The 20,073-nt window shown below is 36.6% G+C and overlaps 1 protein-coding gene and 1 long non-coding RNA gene across 2 annotated transcripts; both read right to left on the reverse strand.

Annotated features, from left to right (window-relative positions):
• Positions 1-6,474: 6,474 nt before the first annotated feature.
• LOC5564195 (coiled-coil domain-containing protein 47) lies at positions 6,475-18,083 on the reverse strand. The gene is made up of 4 exons (XM_001648485.2): positions 17,902-18,083; positions 15,997-16,892; positions 6,972-7,316; positions 6,475-6,907 (listed from the first exon to the last, which is right to left on the reverse strand). The coding sequence occupies exons 2-4, from the start codon at positions 16,870-16,872 to the stop codon at positions 6,671-6,673; spliced, it is 1,458 nt and encodes a 485-aa protein (XP_001648535.1). The 5' UTR covers positions 16,873-16,892; positions 17,902-18,083; the 3' UTR covers positions 6,475-6,670.
• A 477-nt stretch (positions 18,084-18,560) lies between these two features.
• LOC110675587 lies at positions 18,561-19,386 on the reverse strand. The gene is made up of 2 exons (XR_002499631.1): positions 18,985-19,386; positions 18,561-18,923 (listed from the first exon to the last, which is right to left on the reverse strand). It is a non-coding gene; the product is annotated as an uncharacterized LOC110675587 (long non-coding RNA).
• Between the last annotated feature and the right edge of the window lie 687 nt (positions 19,387-20,073).

The raw sequence follows: 20,073 nt of genomic DNA on the forward strand, positions 1-20,073 counted from the left end.
ATTAAAAACGGTACTTTTCAGTGCTACTTAAACAGTACTTTTCAGTACTATTTTTTCTACTATTGATCCCTTTACGATCCTTGTTTGGACCCGTGCCTTCGATTTTTCGTTGGACCCGTTGGCGAAAGCTAGCGGTGGTAATCCTTCTTGGACACCGTCTAGGGAAAAAACCTCTCGAAGGTCACGTCTTTCTCGTTTATTAACTAAACATGGTATCAACAACTAACAAAAGGAAGGGTGAATCTCTGAATTCACTACTTCCTTCCAAAAAAGTGGGTTTTAAAACTGTCACTACACGTGGCAAGAATGGAAGAAAGGACGCTTCCCCGGAATGCGAACTTTCTGCCAAGGGTGAAATGAATAATTGTATCGAAATGAGCAATCAGTTCGATGCTCTAGACAAATTTTCCGAACACCAAATCGAAGCAGCCTCTAGCCCAAACTCTTTGATTCAAGTGAGGAAGCAAAGAGTACCGCCTATCGTGGTCAGTTGTTCCGAATTTGGTGGATTTAGGCAGGAGATCTTGAACTCCATTAGGGGAATCAAGGTTTCCTTCCAAATCGCAAAGAAAGGAGACTGTCGCGTTTTGCCGGAAACTCTTAAAGATCGCGAACTTCTTCTCAGATATCTTGAAGAGAAGAAGCACAAATTTTTTACTTATGACGACAAAACTGAACGTTTGTTCAAAGTCGTCTTGAAAGGTCTCTCAAGTGACTATAAGTCACCTGAAGAGATCAAAAATGGAATAAATGATTTACTTGGATTTTCCCCAGTTCAAGTAATCATTATGAAAAAGAGAACCCAATCTGGCATTGTTCGGAAAGGGCTTTCTCAAGAATATTATTTAGTTCACTTTAACAAAAAAGAACTAAATAATATTAAAGCTTTAGAAAAAGCTAAACTTATGTTCGATGTCCGTGTGACGTGGGAACATTTCCAGAAACCTGGAGGAAATTACCAGAACCCCACTCAGTGCCGTCGGTGCCAAAAGTGGGGTCATGGTACAAAAAATTGTCGCATGGATGCTAAATGCATGATTTGCGGAGGTTCTTCTCACGCTAAGGACGACTGTCCTGTGAAAGAAGATACCAGAAAGTTTGAATGTGCCAATTGCAAGGGCCCTCACAAAGCTAACTTTTGGGAATGCATTTCACGCAAAAGAGTCGTTGAGGCTCGTGCCAGGCAGATGAAGGATAATATCCGTTACGATAACGGTCGTTTCCGGAATTTGCCTGGTAGAGTATCGAACAATGCTCATTTTTCAGTTAACGATCGCTTGATTAGGAATCATACCCACCAGGAAGATCATAATCATGCTCATTCACAAACAAATTTTAATCCGTCGGGTAGCCGTTCGAATCTTTCAATTTCGAATGTATCTACCCACGGTAAATCCTTTGCCGATATCGTAGCAGGAAATTCGAACTCCTCCCCTGTTCGATCCATGGGTACCCATTCTACTTGTTTCAAATCAAATGGAAAAAACCCTACCGCCACAGGTAATTCCGCTTCTTCGTCTACCGGAAATTCTAATGGGAAATCACATGACATGTCTGCCTCTGATTTTAATTTTCTAACTGAACAATTGAATCTAATGATTGATGCAATGTTCAAAGCCACCACTATGACTGAAGCAGTCCAAGTAGGTGTAAAATTTACAAATCAAATTGTTATTGGATTACGTTTTTCTAATGGATCCAAATAATAAATTAAATATTTTAAATTGGAATGCTCGTTCTCTGAATGGTAAAGAGGACGAGCTGTTTAATTTTCTTACGGTTAATAACGTGCATATAGCAGTTATTACCGAAACGTATTTAAAACCTGGATCTAAACTCAAAAGAGATCCTAACTTTTTTGTTTATCGTAATGATCGACTTGATGGGGCATGTGGGGGAGTTGCAATCATCATTCATAGGCGTATAAAACATCAATTGTTTTCATCATTTGAAACTAAAGTTTTTGAAACTTTAGGTGTTTCTGTTGATACACAGTTTGGTAAATATACTTTCATAGCTGCCTATTTGCCTTTTCAATGCTCTGGACAGCAAGTTAATTTGCTCCAAACTGACTTGCGAAAATTGACTCGCAATAAGTCAAAATTTTTTGTCATTGGTGACTTTAATGCCAAACATCGGTCATGGAATAATTCTCAAAGTAATTCCAACGGCAGAATTTTATTTGATGAGTGCTCTTCAGGATATTTCTCAATTCAATACCCTGATAGCCCTACATGTTTTTCCTCTTCTAGAAATCCATCTACGATTGACTTGGTCTTAACCGACTCTAGTCATCTTTGTAGCCAATTAGTTACTCATGCTGATTTTGATTCTGATCATGTCCCTGTTACATTTCAAATATCGCATGAAGCGATTCTCAATCCTATCAGCTCCACTTTCAATTATTTACGAGCCGACTGGAATATATATGAAACGTATGTTGACTCTAATCTTGATGTTAACATTTCTTTAGAAACTAAAATTGATATTGACAATGCTCTTGAAACTTTAACAAATTCCATTGTTGAAGCCAGGAACATTGCAATTCCAAAATGTGAAGTAAAATTTGAATCCGTGATTATAGACGATGATCTTAAACTCTTGATCCGTCTTAAAAACGTGAGGAGAAGGCAATTTCAACGCACTCGCGATCCTGCTATGAAAATTATATGGCAGGATTTGCAGAAAGAAATCAAGAAACGTTTTGCTCAATTAAGAAACAAAAATTTTGAAAATAAAATTTCTCAATTGGACCCTGGCTCTAAGCCCTTTTGGAAATTATCTAAAATCTTGAAAAAACCTCAGAAGCCAATACCGGCATTGAAAGAGGAAAACAAATTATTACTAACTAATTGCGAAAAAGCTCAAAAACTTGCTATGCAGTTTGAAAGTGCGCACAATTTTAATTTAGGACTTACTAGTCCAATTGAAAATGAAGTTACTCAGGACTTCGAAAATATTCTCAATCAAGAGAACGTTTTCGAAAATGCCTGGGAGACTGATTTGGAAGAAGTGAGAACTATTATTAAAAAATTCAAAAATATGAAAGCTCCTGGCGATGATGGAATTTTCTACATCCTCATCAAGAAACTTCCAGAAAGTAGCTTATCATTTTTAGTTGATATATTCAACAAATGTTTTCAATTAGCATATTTTCCTGACAAATGGAAAAATGCTAAGGTTGTTCCAATTTTAAAACCAGACAAAAATCCTGCAGAAGCTTCTAGCTATCGTCCAATCAGTTTGCTTTCCTCCATCAGTAAACTTTTTGAAAAGGTTATTTTGAACAGAATGATGGCCCACATCAACGAAAATTCAATTTTTGCCAATGAACAGTTCGGATTCCGCCATGGACATTCGACCACTCATCAACTTTTACGTGTAACAAATTTGATCCGTTCCAACAAATCTGAAGGCTACTCTACTGGTCTTGCTCTTCTAGACATAGAAAAAGCATTCGACAGTGTTTGGCATGAAGGTTTGATTGTAAAATTGAAAAACTTTAATTTTCCAACATACATTGTTAGAATAATTCAAAGTTATCTGTCAAATCGTACACTTCAGGTTAATTATCAGAACTCCAGATCTGAAAGACTTCCTGTAAGAGCTGGTGTTCCCCAAGGCAGCATTTTGGGACCAATATTATACAATATTTTCACATCTGACTTACCTGAGTTACCTCAGGGATGTCAAAAATCTTTGTTTGCGGATGACACAGGCCTCTCCGCCAAAGGACGAAGCCTGCGTGTCATCTGTAGTCGATTGCAAAAAAGTTTGGATATTTTTTCTTCATACTTGCAAAAATGGAAGATTTCTCCTAATGCTTCCAAAACTCAATTAATAATATTCCCACATAAACCAAAAGCTCTTTATTTGAAACCTTCAAGTAGACATGTTGTCACGATGAAAGGGATTCCAATAAATTGGTCAGATGAAGTTAAGTATCTAGGGCTCATGCTAGATAAGAATTTAACTTTCAAAAATCACATTGAGGGCATTCAAGCCAAATGTAACAAATATGTAAAATGTCTCTATCCCCTTATTAATAGAAAATCAAAACTTTGTCTTAAGAACAAGCTTTTGATATTCAAACAAATTTTCAGGCCAGCCATGTTGTATGCTGTACCAATATGGACTAGCTGTTGTAATACCAGGAAGAAAGCTCTGCAGAGAATTCAAAATAAAATTTTGAAAATGATTCTGAGGCTTCCTCCCTGGTATAGTACCAATGAGTTACATAGAATATCCAATGTTGAAACGTTGGAACAAATGTCAAATAAAATAATCAATAATTTCAGGCAAAAATCGTTACAATCTTCTATTGCCACGATTAATGCGTTATATGTTTAGGTTAAGTTAGGTTAAGTATATTTAAAGCGTTTTTTTTCTCTTATAAGCAGGTGAAATCAACTCACCTGTAAAAAATCTGAACTGCTACGGCAAATGAAATGTAATATGTTGTTAACAAAATGTTAATAAAATCTTAGATTTGTTTTACCAAATTAGGATGATAGTGTTGTCTAATAACACAGAACACCTAGATATAAGAAATAATTAATGTAATGTTTAGAATGATACTAATAAAGAAATTAAAAAAAAAAAAAAAAAAAAGACGGATCAAGAGTTTAAGATCATCGTCTATAATCACGGATTCAAATTTTACTTCACATTTTGGAATTGCAATGCTCCGGGCTTCAACAATGGAATTTGTTAAAGTTTCAAGAGCATTGTCAATATCAAGTTTAGTTTCTAAAGAAATGTTAACATCAAGATTAGAGTCAACATACGTTTTATATATATTCCAGTCGGCTCGTAAATAATTGAAAGTGGAGCTGATAGGATTGAGAATCGCTTCTTGGGATATTTGAAATGTAACAGGGACATGATCAGAATCAAAATCAGCATGAGTAACTAATTGGCTACAAAGATGACTAGAGTCGGTTAAGACCAAATCAATCGTAGATGGATTTCTAGAAGAGGAAAAACATGTGGGGCTATCAGGGTATTGAATTGAGAAATATCCTGAAGAGCACTCATCAAATAAAATTCTGCCGTTGGAATTACTTTGAGAATTATTCCATGACCGATGTTTGGCATTAAAGTAACCAATGACAAAAAATTTTGACTTATTGCGAGTCAATTTACGCAAGTCAGTTTGGAGCAAATTAACTTGCTGTCCAGAGCATACAATACTGCTTAGTATTTCTTCAACATAGCTGGGTGGTAGCCACTAAGCGCATCATGGCCACCTATGACGCAGGGCGAGCAGCTGCACAAAGCGCTTGCATATAAGTGATTGTACGGGAGTGCTGATCTAAGCCTAACTTTCAACAACAGGTCAGGACCACGAGGTTAATTAAAATGAGCTTAAATTCAGATATAACCTTCTGCAACTATGTTCATTAGGGTATTAACTAGTGAACTTGTCATTCTGGGCTCAATTGAACGCGATTAACTAGTATATCGAACGAAACAGTGACATAGGGTCAATTTTCAATATATTTGAAACGAATATTCCATACAAACTTCAAATTGAATGCGCCAGCTGGGGGAGCAACCAAATGAGTTGAAATTTTGGGAGAGCTTTTTTCTTACCCTAAGGCACATATATAGAGGGTGCACCATTGAGTTACACAACTTTTTTGTTTTAGGGCCAGTCTAATGCCACACTAACATTCCTTCCCTTCCCCGATGACCGTAATGACATGGCCGGCGCCGTTATTGACTTAATAATATGTGGAATTCTAGAAATCATACATTGTAGATGGTAAGCTACTCCCAAGCTCCTTCTGTTGGTTTTTTGTGCAATTTCGATTATATTGGTCAATCACGGAGTAGCAACTACGAATTGTACGGTCATCAATGCTCATGCGCAGTGAATTGATTATTCATCAATAGTTTTACTGTTCAACCAGTTAGTTGACTATCGGACTGATCTGTTGAGAATGGAGCGGTCTTTCTTAGCCTAGTTAGTAGTAACGTCCGTAGCTACAAAACCATGCTGAAAACGCCTGGGTTCGATTTTCAGGCGGTCCAGGTTTTTTTCGTAACGGAAATTGTTTGCTTGTGATACGGATATGTGTTTATGGACAGAGTAGCGTTCAAAAGCTTCACTGCCAAAAACAATTAAAAGCGCCGGGAGTAGGTTACGTCTTCTTATTGTCGCACTGCCACCAAACCGGATCGCGACAGTGAGACTCAAATTCGATCGAAACTATAGAATTATAAAACTTTGATGTCGGTACCAAGGACTGTAAAGGTTAAGACCAATGTCTTGTGGCACGCCTCAACTCGCCGCATTTTAAAATCAGTGTTTTAGTGTGGCGCTGCATTCTTACGATTTTTATGAACACAGCGCACTATTCACATATTAGCTGCGAGGCTCGGTGCCCGAGAGATGCATAATATTGAAACTCAGAATGTCCGATAGCTACTGAATAATAGCAAGAATATATATAAAAAAAAACATATTTGGTTTACAGGGCAAAGAAAACTCCTTTATTTTTGTCCACAAACTTCTTTGCTACTAACCTCAAGAAAATGATTCATAGATTTTTCTACCGACGAATAATTATGTTATTCACTAGCTTAACAATGTGTGAGGTTTTATGTTTGAGATAATCGGGCAGAAAACTGCAAATCGAATCTCTTGACACGTTTGATCGTCTCTTTAAAGTGCCTTGATTGACAACTGTTTCATCTTGGGACGCTTTTTCTCCAGACGTTTTCGCTCCTTCTCCTCCCAACGTCTTTGCTTCTCCGGGTCATCGTTGGCCAGGACCTTCTCCTTTTCGGCCTTACGCTTCTCTTCGCGTCTTTGTGCAGCAGCCTCGGCGCGGGCGGCATGAGTATTTTTCATGAATTCCTCCTCGACGCGAGCTCGGTTTTTGTCAGACTTTGATTTGCCCTGTAAAGATGAGGTGAACAAGTTAACAAAAACAGTACTGTAACTAGAAAATAGACCAAGTTACCTCTTTCGAAAGGCGGAAGCGCTTGATACGTTCCATGAGATAAAATACAAGAACCAAAAGCGGTTTCATCTCTTCCATATCGATCTTTGCTGGCATGTTGAAGCCGCAATGTAAAATACGCTTAACTTCGGGTTGCTTCAAGGTGTTGGGATCTTCCTGCTGAACCGGGCCACTAAACTGGTCCGACACATGTATATACTCTATTAGGTGTGAATACTTATTCAAAGCTGCTATCAGTCTACTATCTAACAAGCTGGAAGATGCCTCGGCGATCTCCGATAACAATGAGTAACCAGGTATGTTGTACTTTTCCTCAGTTTTGTTGACTAGAGTGCAAAATTTGCTCTGAAATAATAAGAATATAGATTATAAGTATTGATTGACTTTCATTTAGGAACCATTACACAGTGGTCCAACAAGCAGATTTAAGCGAAAATATGCGTTTACGCCATTTAGAGCTTTAGAATGAAACTTTAGACAACCTTAATCTTCTACAACATTGTTTGAAAATGTTGACCATCTTAATTTTGATTAACACCATACAAAGGGTATGGTGTTAATCAAAATAAAGATAATCAACATTTTTATAGAAAATTTCTGCATTTCATTCAATGAAATTATTATTATTACTTTTTTTTGTTATCTACAAACAGGGTGTAGACTACTTGGAAAAAACTGGAAAGTCAGGGAATGTCAGGGAATTACATTTTGACCTGGAAAGTCAGGGAAAATCAGAGAATTTCATTTACTGTGTTTCAATATCCAAACGAGTTCTACCAATATAAAACAGATAAAAATCATTGGTTTTTTAAACTGAACATTGACTTTTGTGGTTGTTTACAAAGTTACTCGTGAGACAAATGAGAAAAGATTGTTATCTTTTGATAATTGATTCAAAATATTCAATTAATCATCTCAACAGACCTATTGCCGGTCAAAAGTGGGGTAAGGCTACGAAAGTTTTTCAAATTGAAATGAATATTTACGGTACCCTGTGTCATCTTGTCAGTTAAATGGTTGTGGTAATTTTTCTTCCAAAGTTATTACTAGAAATTTTAAGATGCACTAATTCCTATTCTAGAAGAACGCTATCTATGCATTTTAGCTTTGCGTTAGATCAGCAATTGACAGTTCGATGTAATTTAAACTGATTCATGATTATGTTCAAGCCCTCTTGATGTTTAAATTGGTTAAGATACCGAGTTTTTTGGACGAAATGATTAATCAATCATGCTGATGGTTCATGGTTTTATGTTGATTGGCTATGTTAAACAGTGTATAACCAAAAACGGGGCTTTTGCCCTATTAAAATTTGCTTCAATAATGCCAAAGTTTTTCACAGATTTGTTCAAAATATTGATATAAATCTGTATAAAAATGAATAGAGAATTCTCGTATCATGGGGCATGAAAATTTATAAAAAAATATTAAGAGTTCATTCACATCTTTCATAACGCCAAAAATGGTAATTTTCGACACCCACCCGTTCGTAACACATTTTGTTTGAATATTTTTCAAATTTTGCATGAGCTGTTTTGTTTGTTTGTTTTGTGTGTAATTCAATACTGGTTGAATTCTCGAAGAACTTATGAACGGAAGTCCTGGAGATTTCTCAGATAATTGGAGATGCTGGTGGAAATATTTAAGAAGTTTCGTATAAAAATCTTGTAGCGAATCCTAGAAAACTGCCTGGAAGCATCACATGGCAAATCCCTGGAGGACTTTCTTGAGAAATTTCTGGATAAATTCTTCAAGGTGTTCGAAATGGAGGAATTTCTAAATCTTAAATCTATTCTATGAACAAATAAATGGAGGCATAGATGGCCGTAGTGGTAAACACGCAACTATTCAGCAAAACCAAGCTGAGGTTCGTTGGTTTGATTCCCACCGGTTTGCGTTAAAGTAATTTTCTTGACTCCTGGTCATAGCATACGCTCGTACCTGCCATATGATATACAGATGCAACAATCGCAAAAACAGCTGAGAAGCAGGTTCTGTCCCAGTTGAAACGTAATGTCAGAAAGAAGAAGAGAAAAAAAATGGACAACGAGATATTTCAACGAGAATGTTGATGGAACCAATTCAAAGTAAGATCAGATTTTTTTTCGAATTTTTTTAAACAAGTTTTCTTTAAGGGTGGTACTGGCGGCTCTTTATCGCTATTCCTATTGGATAAGAGCCAAGATCCAAGTCACCAAATTTGGTCATTTTGTATGGAAAATATTGCTGTTTGCATTTGACGTGCAAATCTGGTCGAACTTGGCTTCAAATGCGGTAACACAAAGTAATTTTTTTTAGTATCATTTCAAACATTACATTCATTATTTCTTATATCTAGGTGTTCTGTGTTATTAAACAACACTATCATCCTAATTTGGTAAAACAAATCTAAGATTTTATTAACATTTTGTTAACAACATATTACATTTCATTTGCCGTAGCAGTTCAGATTTTTTACAGGTGAGTTGATTTCACCTGCTTATAAGAGAAAAAAAAAGTTTTCAATTTACTTAACCTAACTTAACCTAAACATATAACGCATTAATCGTGGCAATAGAAGATTGAAACGATTTTTGCCTGAAGTTATTGATTATTTTATTTGACATTTGTTCCAATGTTTCAACATTGGATATTCAATGTAACTCATTGGTACTATACCAGGGAGGAAGCCTCAGAATCATTTTCAAAATTTTATTTTGAATTCTCTGCAGAGCTTCCTTCCTGGTATTACAACAGCTAGTCCATATTGGTACAGCATACAACATGGCTGGCCTGAAAATTTGTTTGAATATCAAAAGCTTGTTCTTAAGACTAAGTTTTGATTTTCTATTAATAAGTGGATAGAGACATTTTACATATTTGTTACATTTGGCTTGAATGCCCTCAATGTGATTTTTGAAAGTTTAATTCTTATCTAGCATGAGCCCTAGATACTTAACTTCATCTGACCAATTTATTAGAACCCCTCTCATCGTAACAACATGTCTACTTGAAGGTTTCAAATAAAGAGCTTTTGGTTTATGTGGGAAAATTATTAGTTGAGTTTTGGAAGCATTAGGAGAAATCTTCCATTTTTGCAAGTATGAAGAAAAAATATCCAAACTTTTTTGCAATCGACTACAGATGACACGCAGGCTTCGTCCTTTGGCGGAGAGGCCTGTGTCCTCCGCAAACAAAGATTTTTGACATCCCTGAGGTAACTCAGGTAAGTCAGATGTGAAAATATTGTATAATATTGGTCCCAAAATGCTGCCTTGGGGAACACCAGCTCTTACAGGAAGTCTTCCAGATCTGGAGTTCTGATAATTAACCTGAAGTGTACGATTTGACAGATAACTTTGAATTATTCTAACAATGTATGTTGGAAAATTAAAGTTTTTCAATTTTACGATCAAACCTTCATGCCAAACACTGTCGAATGCTTTTTCTTTGTCTAGAAGGGCAAGACCAGTAGAGTAGCCTTCAGTTTTGTTGGAACGGATCAAATTTGTTACACGTAAAAGTTGATGAGTGGTCGAATGTCCATGGCGGAATCCGAGTTGTTCATTGGCAAAAATTGAGTTTTCGTTGATGTGGGCCATCATTCTGTTCAAAATGACATTTTCAAAAAGTTTACTGATGGAGAAAAGCAAACTGATTGGACGATAGCTAGAAGCTTATGCTGGATTTTTGTCTGGTTTTAAAATTGGAACAACCTTAGCATTTTTCCATTTGTCAGGAAAATATGCTAATTGAAAACATTTGTTGAATATATCAACTAAAAATGATAAGCTACTTTCTGGAAGTTTCTTGATGAGGATGTAGAAAATTCCATCATCGCCAGGAGCTTTCATATTTTTGATTTTTTTAATAATAGTTCTCACTTTTTCCAAATCAGTCTCTTTTCGAAAACGTTCTCTTGATTGAGAATATTTTCAAAGTCCTGAGTAACTTGATTTTCAATTGGACTAGTAAGTCCTAAATTAAAATTGTGCGCACTTTCAAACTGCATAGCAAGTTTTTGAGCTTTTTCGCAATTAGTTAGTAATAATTTGTTTTCATCTTTCAATGCCGGTATTGGCTTCTGAGGTTTTTTTCAAGATTTTAGATAATTTCCAAAAGGGCTTAGAGCCAGGGTCCAATTGAGAAATTTTATTTTCAATTTTTTTTGTATGGTTTTCAGTTGGAGCTGCCTGACAGCTTAACTTGTCAAGGCTGAACCCTCGGTCTGGCTTTTGCCAAGTTTCCCCTCTACCAGGACCAATACTCAGACGGACTAGGCAATGGCGCCCACATGAACACTGTTTTTTTATTAGTATTGTGACGTGGTAGTTTTTGAAAAGTACCTATATTCCCTTGCTTCTGAGAAAAGGAAGCATTGTGAAAATCAGCAGCTCCATCAGAATTTGTTTGAAATAGTAGTGTAGTAGTGTCATTACTAATACTGTCTAATCGAAATGGTTTAGATTAATTTGTCATTCAAGTGCTCACGGTGTCTCTGGTAGAAAACATTAATATAAAAAAATCAGTATCGCACTGATAATTTGAATCTTAATTTGAAATTTTTGACTTCAAGATGTCAATTCGATTAATTAGATTAGGGCAAATGTACCATTAGTGGTGCACCTAAGGGAAAACTGCTAAAACATGGTGATAAAATCATGAAATATACGATTTTAACGTATCATAGATAGATTTCCAATCCTTCTACCATTCAAATGTATAACAACCAAGTTTCATTTGAAATTTCCCTGCAAAAATCCTTGCACCAATAATAGGAACACTGTTCCTTTAGTGGAGGTATGTTTTAAGAATGATTTTAATTTTCCTTTAGTGGCACAAACCATTGATTTCTTATGGGACCCTCCCCTATGGGTACTGTTGCACCACTATAGGTGCAAAGGAGCCAAATTTTTAAGCAAAATAATTGTTTTAAATAGTTTTACGGTTAAATTCCATAGATATTATTCGTTTACTTGCATCATTTTTATATCGCGCATCATAGAAAAATATCACCTTATCATTTATTAATGCGAAACATGTCAAAACACACTATCTCCACTATTGGAGCTACCTCTACTAATTAGGGAGCGTTTGCCCCAATAAGACTTAATTAGAAATAAATATCCACAGCTCAGAAGCGTTTAATTCGCAATACACAAGTTAAAATTTATTTTCCAATTATATTCTCTGCGATTAACCATCACCTTCTTATCTAATTGTAGCATTAAGGGGACGATATGATGACAACTCAATCGAAACGTAGAAGGCCATGACAAATATGTCCATGATACAAACTTGTTTTTGTTTCGGCAGTGTTGCTTGAGTTGTCGTGTTCTAAGGTTGTACAGCAAAGAATTGGTGCTTGTGTCGCGTGATAAGTTTATACTTTTATTGATTGTGTCAACATGTCAGTTAATAATTGAAATAAATATATCACAATTTTGCACAAAGTCACAAGGATAATCGTTCAAAGGTTTGCGTACTGTGTTTGAAGAAGCAGTGTCTGCAACCACTTTTTTAAAGCTTGGTATTATCCTACAAAAATATGTCGAGCTCGCACGTTTGAGGTATATTCGTGCAGCAACCAAAATAAACCTTTGAATATAGCTCTGTACAAATATAAACACAATTTGAAACTTTTCACTCGAAGCAATAACATATGTTTGTGTGAAATATGTAATTCTGCGAGAACAACAATCTCACCAAAACTAAAAGGAAAACGTGGTAGACCCAGTACTACCGATAATGCAAAAAGGAAGTTCCAATTGAACTTGTGTTCGATTTGCTACTCAGAGAAGCACAAAGGCATGCGTCATATTTGCACGAATGCTACAACGCAACGCAACTTGGTCAGCATCATTCAGACTGCTCGCGATGGCGGATCCGCGTTTTCCCAATATATGAGACACAAACCGACAGATGGAGAGGGCCAATTATTATCAGGGGTTTGGATGTTGGAATCGCCCCAAACATCGCTTTCAAAATCAGCAGACTTAACAGGGTTTTTATTAGGTAGCACATCTACACTTTCATATATTCGAGAAAGCAGAAACGGTAATAAAACCTGTAATATACTTTAATAACGTTCAGGGGTTGGTTGATTATGTGACGTCCAAAAGGGGGGTTGACATGGGCAGTTCGTTCTGCAAAATTGGTGTCGATGGAGGAGGAGGAGGGTCCTTTAAGGTTACCATGTCGTTTATCGAACATAGTTCTGACGTCACCAGGAGTCAAGGCCGATGTAAGGATACTGGCGTAAAAATGCTGTTGCTCCTGGCGTTCTAGAAAAATATGGCAATATTGAGAAAATCTGGACGACACTGTTGCATTTGAACAATTTCAAGTGCTTCGTTGCTGGAGATTTGAAGATTGTTAATCTGCTTTGCGGAATAATGGAACATAGTTCAACATTTTCTTGCTCATACTGCACCGCGCAATAAAAAAAGATCTCTACAATGTAGCTGGACATCGACGAACCCTTGGTCACATCACGCGAGATGTCCACGAAATGGAAAAGTCTTGGCTCGGACTATAAACTGGCGAGTTCTTCAATTGTACTGACGAGCCACTGCGCAATGTATCACCCGGCGTACAAATAGTTAATCTTTGCTCACCACCGTCCTTGCATATAACGCTAGGAGTTGTAAATGCTATCTACAAAAAAGTAGAATCTATTGATCTATTCATTGGTAAAGATCAGCAGTTTGATTATGTGATTCATAAAAATGACCTTAAAATTAATTCGTTTTATCACTCGTGAGGATCAGCAGTTGCCAACGCCATAGCAAATATGGATTCACCAGCCCAAACTGTCAGAAGCTATTGAAAAATCGGAATGTTTTTATGTGAATGGGGATCTAAGCCTGCTAGCAACTGTAAGTTATCTTACTATTCTCTAAATTAACTCTTTTCAATGAAAAAATGTATTTCAGGCGCTTGATCAATTTGATCAGGTACATGAAAGTTGTTGATGATTTTGCAGAAAAGGTTGAGAACTTTTAGAAAACGTGAATTGAAGCAGGCTTACGCAAAAGCTCGAAGTTTCATATATTGCGCTATAATATCCCAGAGTTTTGTAAAATCACAGGAAGTGGATTGAGCAAATACAAGCCAGTGAAACCGTGCATTTTGATTTTTAAGTTGCTTGGAATCGTGTTAAGGTTTCGGAGAACTCCGAAGCGTATGATTGACAGTTTCTTCGAGCTATAGTAATGTACAATAGTGAGCATTTGTTAACCGCATTGACCGTATTTACTTGGAATTAAATTTGGATTAAATAATTGGATTAAAAAAATGGTATAATGCTAAGTTCTTTTTATTAATTGGTTAACTATTCGTAGCAAAATTTCTCATGGCTACCTAGATAAGCATGAGAGAAAATGACTGTGTGGACCATAATTTAAGAATCAGTAATGAAAAAAACGGCATCGTACTGTTTTGAAAGAAACGTTCAGGACCCCCCGATAGAACATTTCCAAACCGGTCTCAAATGAAAGGGGAAAGCCTAAGCTTTCACTTGGTAGATGTTTGAGCGATACTGATTTTTTTATATTAATGTTGTTCTACCAGAGACACCGTGGCTATTCTGTTTTCTCCTGTCTTAAACGTAAGATTAGAGTCTTAAACGTCAATTGTCGTCAAGTCTTAACAAAATTAGGCCGTTTAGTAGTAGTTCTAGTTAAATTCATTTTTTGTTGTTAAAAGTATTTATAGGTCATTACGTTCATATATCCTTAAAAAAAAATCGCTTTCCTTGTCTGTTCAACAATTTTTCGAATTTCCTCTTATGATCGATTTCAGCGTCTTACTTTCCATAGTCATTTTTATAGTGAATATTGAAGAGTAAAGTTACCTTAGGCTTCTATTACAGTCTCCTACAAGATTCACTTTTCAGTGGCAAATGCAATGCTTCACAACGCCTACTTTCTACTTGTAAATTTTGCGAAAATGAAGCTGGAATTAGATTATTTATACCGCTGTTACAAAAGAGGTATTTCTTATTACGGCAATGTAAAAACCATATTAAAATAAGATTGTCGCCACTTATTTCTACTCAGTGAATCTACTAGTGATTTTCCTAAGAGTTCCTAAGTATTCCCTACGTCGTATATGATAACGATGTATCTAGCTAGCTAATAGTAAGAGTGGCTACGGATCATTCTGGTTAGCAAAAGGCAAACTGAACGTTACCAATAGTATTAATGTCCACTTCGAATAGATTAATGATTTGAAATGGGCATCAATTCTATCAATGACGCAGAATTTCCGTTGGATCACATCCGAGATATTATTGCGTCTATGCCATATGAATTATGACGCGGCTTAAAGCAAAAAATGCCAAAATGTGATACCACCACTACAGGTTACGCCTTTGGTTTCCATCATATGAACTAATGGATTATGCCCTCCCATCGCGGCAAGGTCGCATAACCAAGGGGAAGGAATTTTATTTTCAAAATTTTTGTTTCTTAAATCTGCAAAACGTTTCTTGATTTCTTTCTGCAAATCCTGCCATATAATTTTCAAAGCAGGATCACGAGTGCGTTGAAATTGCCTTCTCCTCACGTTTTTAAGACGGATCAAGAGTTTAAGATCATCGTCTATAATCACGGATTCAAATTTTACTTCACATTTTGGAATTGCAATGCTCCTGGCTTCAACAATGGAATTAGCGTTAGCGTTAGCGTTAGCGTAGTTACGGTATATTTCGTAGATTGGATACTAGCAACATTTATGTTTCTTTTTGATAATCTCATTCGGACTGCTTTCAAGAACAAGGATGGGGAATATTCCTTGATCCAATCCAAACAAGCTCCTGGCTTCAACAATGGAATTTAACACAAAGTAATCAAGAATACTTAGCAACCATGATCTATATCACCGCCGACCTTGTACCGCCGAACTTTGTAGAAAATAGTTCTAAAGTTTCATTCTAATGCTCTCACTGTATCTTTTCGAGTAAGTCTGCTTTCTGGGTCATAGTGCATCGGTGGAGACATTCCAATCCGTTGTGTAACAATTCGAATAATTTCATTCAACTTACCAAATCGTTCATTTCTTTGAACATCTTTGTAGCTTGCTTTTTGGATGCGATGCAAAAGACGAAATTGTCCATGGAATCCGGAGACATCTCAACCTTGATATGTAACTGATCCTGAACGGGTTTCATTATTCCGGCAATCAGCGAAACGAGATCCTGTCGTTTGATCATTTTCAGCTCCACCAACATTCCTTCGCAGCAGGTTCGTCCACTGCACCAGAGCGTGTAAATGCTTTCACTTTCCTTGATAAAGCTTAGAGTGGAAGTTTCGGTTTCTTTTTTACCATCGTCGCCGACCAGTACAAAATTGTCCTCCAGTAAGGTCTTGTGGGTCGTTAGCCACAGATTGGCAATGGATGAGTTCTTCTTGTTGCCAAACAAATAGTTTGCGAAATAGGCCAACAAACCGGCTAGCATCAGCATCTCCAACCAATATGAATCCCAGTGCGTCCTAAAGTGCATTGGTACCTTGGCCATGGTCAACTTAGGTTCGGATTTTTTTGTATCGGCCAATTTAACTTCATCCTGGTCATTCATCGTACCGGGAAAACCTTCAAACTCCTCCTCATCTTGGAAGTGCTCAAATTCATTCTCCTCGTCTTCCACCACGGCATCATCTTCACTATCATCAATTTCAGCAAAATCATTAGCATCGTCTTGAGCTGCATTGGCATTGAGATTGGATTTCCCTACATTAGCATTGGAGTCGACACTACCAGCTGATTGTTGGTCGCCGGCTGCATTTCCCACAATAAACTCATCCTCGTCGAAATCCTCAAATTCAGCAAAATCATTCTCTTCGAAATTGTCCGCTACAGCGAATGGTTTATGGAGCAAGCATAATGATGCCGCTATCAGAAACGCAACATGCAGTTTCATTTCGCCAAAGCCGTGAAATCCTGAAAGTAGAAGACTGATTATTAGGTGCTCGCATTGACTGACATACAGTATTGGACAATACACTTGCCAATTTTTCAATTTTCCATACAAAATGGCTTAGATCCGAGTTCAAAAGCAATAAAGAATTGACTAGAGTGAATTTTTGACAAATTTTAATAATTGATATAATTCGAAAAAATTTAAAAATAGACTAATGATATTTTCAACAAAGTTGTATATTTGAACGAGATGGTCTAGGTTGCTGAAGACAGTTTTTGTTTAGGGCTTTCCTATTTTCAAATAAATCGTTTATATTTCTTCTTCAAAAATTTCACTTAAATCAAATTGTTATTACTTTTGAGCTCGTGATTGAAAAAAAAAAATACTTTCAAATGCAAGTTATTTCTGACGTGCTATGAAAATTTAATTCAAATCGGTCCAATACACAAGCCTTACAAAATTTGGAAGGACTCATACAAAACACGTGACAAAGGGGGTGGAGGGGGTCGAAAAAGTCGAAATTTAGCGGTGACATAATTTGTGTACCATCCCCTAATACTGGTACTTGATTTCGTTTTCACATGTTTAATGTTAGAGACCTCTACGCCCTCTTTCAAAGCGTTATATCAATTGATGATCAACATAGTCTGGAATGGGCATTAGACTATTAACTGACAATTATTTAAAAAATGCATCGCTAAAGAACAGCCATGATTAAAAAGAAGAAAAAATCATTGATGAAAACGTTTAAAAACTATGATGTCGATAATCACTTTACAAGTGCAACTTTTGAAAAAAAATAGCGGTAATTAAAAGAAGGACAATTCTTCTTGTTGGAAGTTGTAATACCTACAAGATGTAATACAGACAAGTAATGCAGCAGCTTATTTTCAAGGTCGCCCGTCTTATGTCACTGTCATCTTGAATTTCGCTCAAGACAATTGTGGCCCATATTTGGGGTTGGATACCGACAAGAGCAGGTAATGTGCTCCGAAGGTTAGAAGCATTCAAAGATATATTTTCACTTACCTCGAGGGATTCACTCAGCAAATTTAACCACAGACGGCACTATTGCCCTATAGTTAACACAATTTTCGATCTTTGTACTTTTGCAGCTTCGAAATATAGGAATAATTTGATTTTAAATCGATGACTTATCGATCCGTGCTTTTGCTCAGCGAACAACGCATCTGACAGTGTTATTTTCCATCATGATGACATTTCACTTTAGACCACGTGATTAGTACGGCCTCGCGGCCTACCTGCTCCGTGATCTGTGATTTTCGATGTTTCTTATGTCTATATTCGCATAATTCACGTAAGCGCCATTGAAAATTTACGCATTCCAACTACACTGAGCCTACTTCCCAGGTCGATGTTATATGGTAGGCATATAATTTTGCACTATTAGAAATTCATATAAGATTTATCGAAGACCGAAATCATCGACTATATGTTATATGCAATGCATATAGTGTGCTCTATTAGCTGTCATGTTATCATTATATGAGATGAATACGATTCCTATCAGCGTAGATCGGTGGAGGAACTTATATGCTTTCACAATGGAAATCAAAGAGCAAAATTATTTGGTCGTAAGTGGAATCCTTATTCTTTTTATTTTATTCTTCATATGATTTATGTTGGGGAGCTTACCTGGAATGTAATAATAATATAATCAAAACAGATTTAAAAGTTAAAAGTTTACCAAACTTTTATTTACTTATTCCATTATAAATATATAAACAAAATTAGTAAAGGCCCTCTTTTTGATTGAATTGAATCTTCAAATTATTATGGAAGCTTGGAATTTTGCAGGATGGACATTTTTCCAATGGCTTTTGGCGTCCTGTCTGTTATAATAATTTGTTGTCGAATTGATGTTCTATAAAAGGAAAGATTTTTCAATAATTAAGGGTTAGTTTAGTTAGTTATTTTTAGATAACTTGCCAAGATAAAAAACATGAAATAGTTGCCAAGATATATTCGCGGATTGATGCTTCACTGCGTTCCTTTCAGTAGTTTGTTGACTCCAGATTGATGGATCTAATCTATGGAATAAGATTTCATTATTTCAGATTATAATAATCTTAGTTAAAGTGGTTTACTTACCAAGAAATCCAATTTAAAACATGAGCTGAGCGTTGATGTGACTGTTCTTTTTCGCAACATTGCCTGAAATGCAAACACGATACTACCTACACGACAATCATCCATATAGGATGTACAATTTTAAGAAGCCAGTGTAAGTTATATGCTATGCTCATAACTCGACATGTGCTGCATATCAGACGCGCATATAACGTCAACCAGAACGTAGGTTTGTAATGATTATAAAGCGATAGTTGCATCCTAACTGTTTTGCATATGAAATGCATTGGATGAAATTTGAAACGAATATGTCGAGCGAACAATTGACCTTATTAGATTTTTCTGATAGATTAGCTTTATGGATTTATTTCAGTGTACTGTTTCAAGTCTCCATAGTTGAAAGCCGGAATCATCGACACGTGAAAACCGATTTTTCTTCAAATCTATGCGTTGAACCTAACGTCGGGCATAGTGCGCTGGACAGCGGATGGGTATGGAAAAAATCCGTTATTCGCGTGTAGAAAATTCCGGTTTTCAACTGTGCGAATAACATACTAGACTGATGCTAACTTTGATGTTTTCGCTCCCCTATGCTCAAACGGTGTCAATAGGGTCCTAAAAGCCTGTCCTAATTTTAATGCCAAAAGCTTTTTTTTTTTTTTCTTCTAAGCAATGGGGGGATAATCTGCTCAACAGACGCCGTGTGGGGTTGGGGACCATTTACTACATGCAAGCAGTAAACAGGACTACACCCCCGACCCACTAAACCATTTCCATTGCCGCCAAACCCTTCGTCTCTCCGGGACCACCAAGAAGGCATTGCTTCGGAGAGGGGCTATTGCACATCGCATCCTCCAGGTTAGCTGCGTAGCCATGCAGCAACGAACATCGATGACACGCTTAGGGGGGTCCACCAAGGTAGCATGCTGGCGCTTTGCCAGCTTCCCAGGTGGTCCTCACCCAAACCAAACGCTTAAGTTTAGGCCAAAAACACATGTTTACTCAATTTTTTAATGTTTTTCTTTTGTTGAAGTCCAAAAAACATTGTTTAAGATTTTGTCACACTCTTTGGCTTAAACTCAAATTTTGGGTGTATTTTGCTTTCCGTGT

The sequence above is a fragment of the Aedes aegypti genome, chromosome 2 (assembly GCF_002204515.2).
Source record: "Aedes aegypti strain LVP_AGWG chromosome 2, AaegL5.0 Primary Assembly, whole genome shotgun sequence".
In the NCBI taxonomy this organism is placed as follows: Eukaryota; Metazoa; Arthropoda; class Insecta; order Diptera; family Culicidae; genus Aedes; species Aedes aegypti.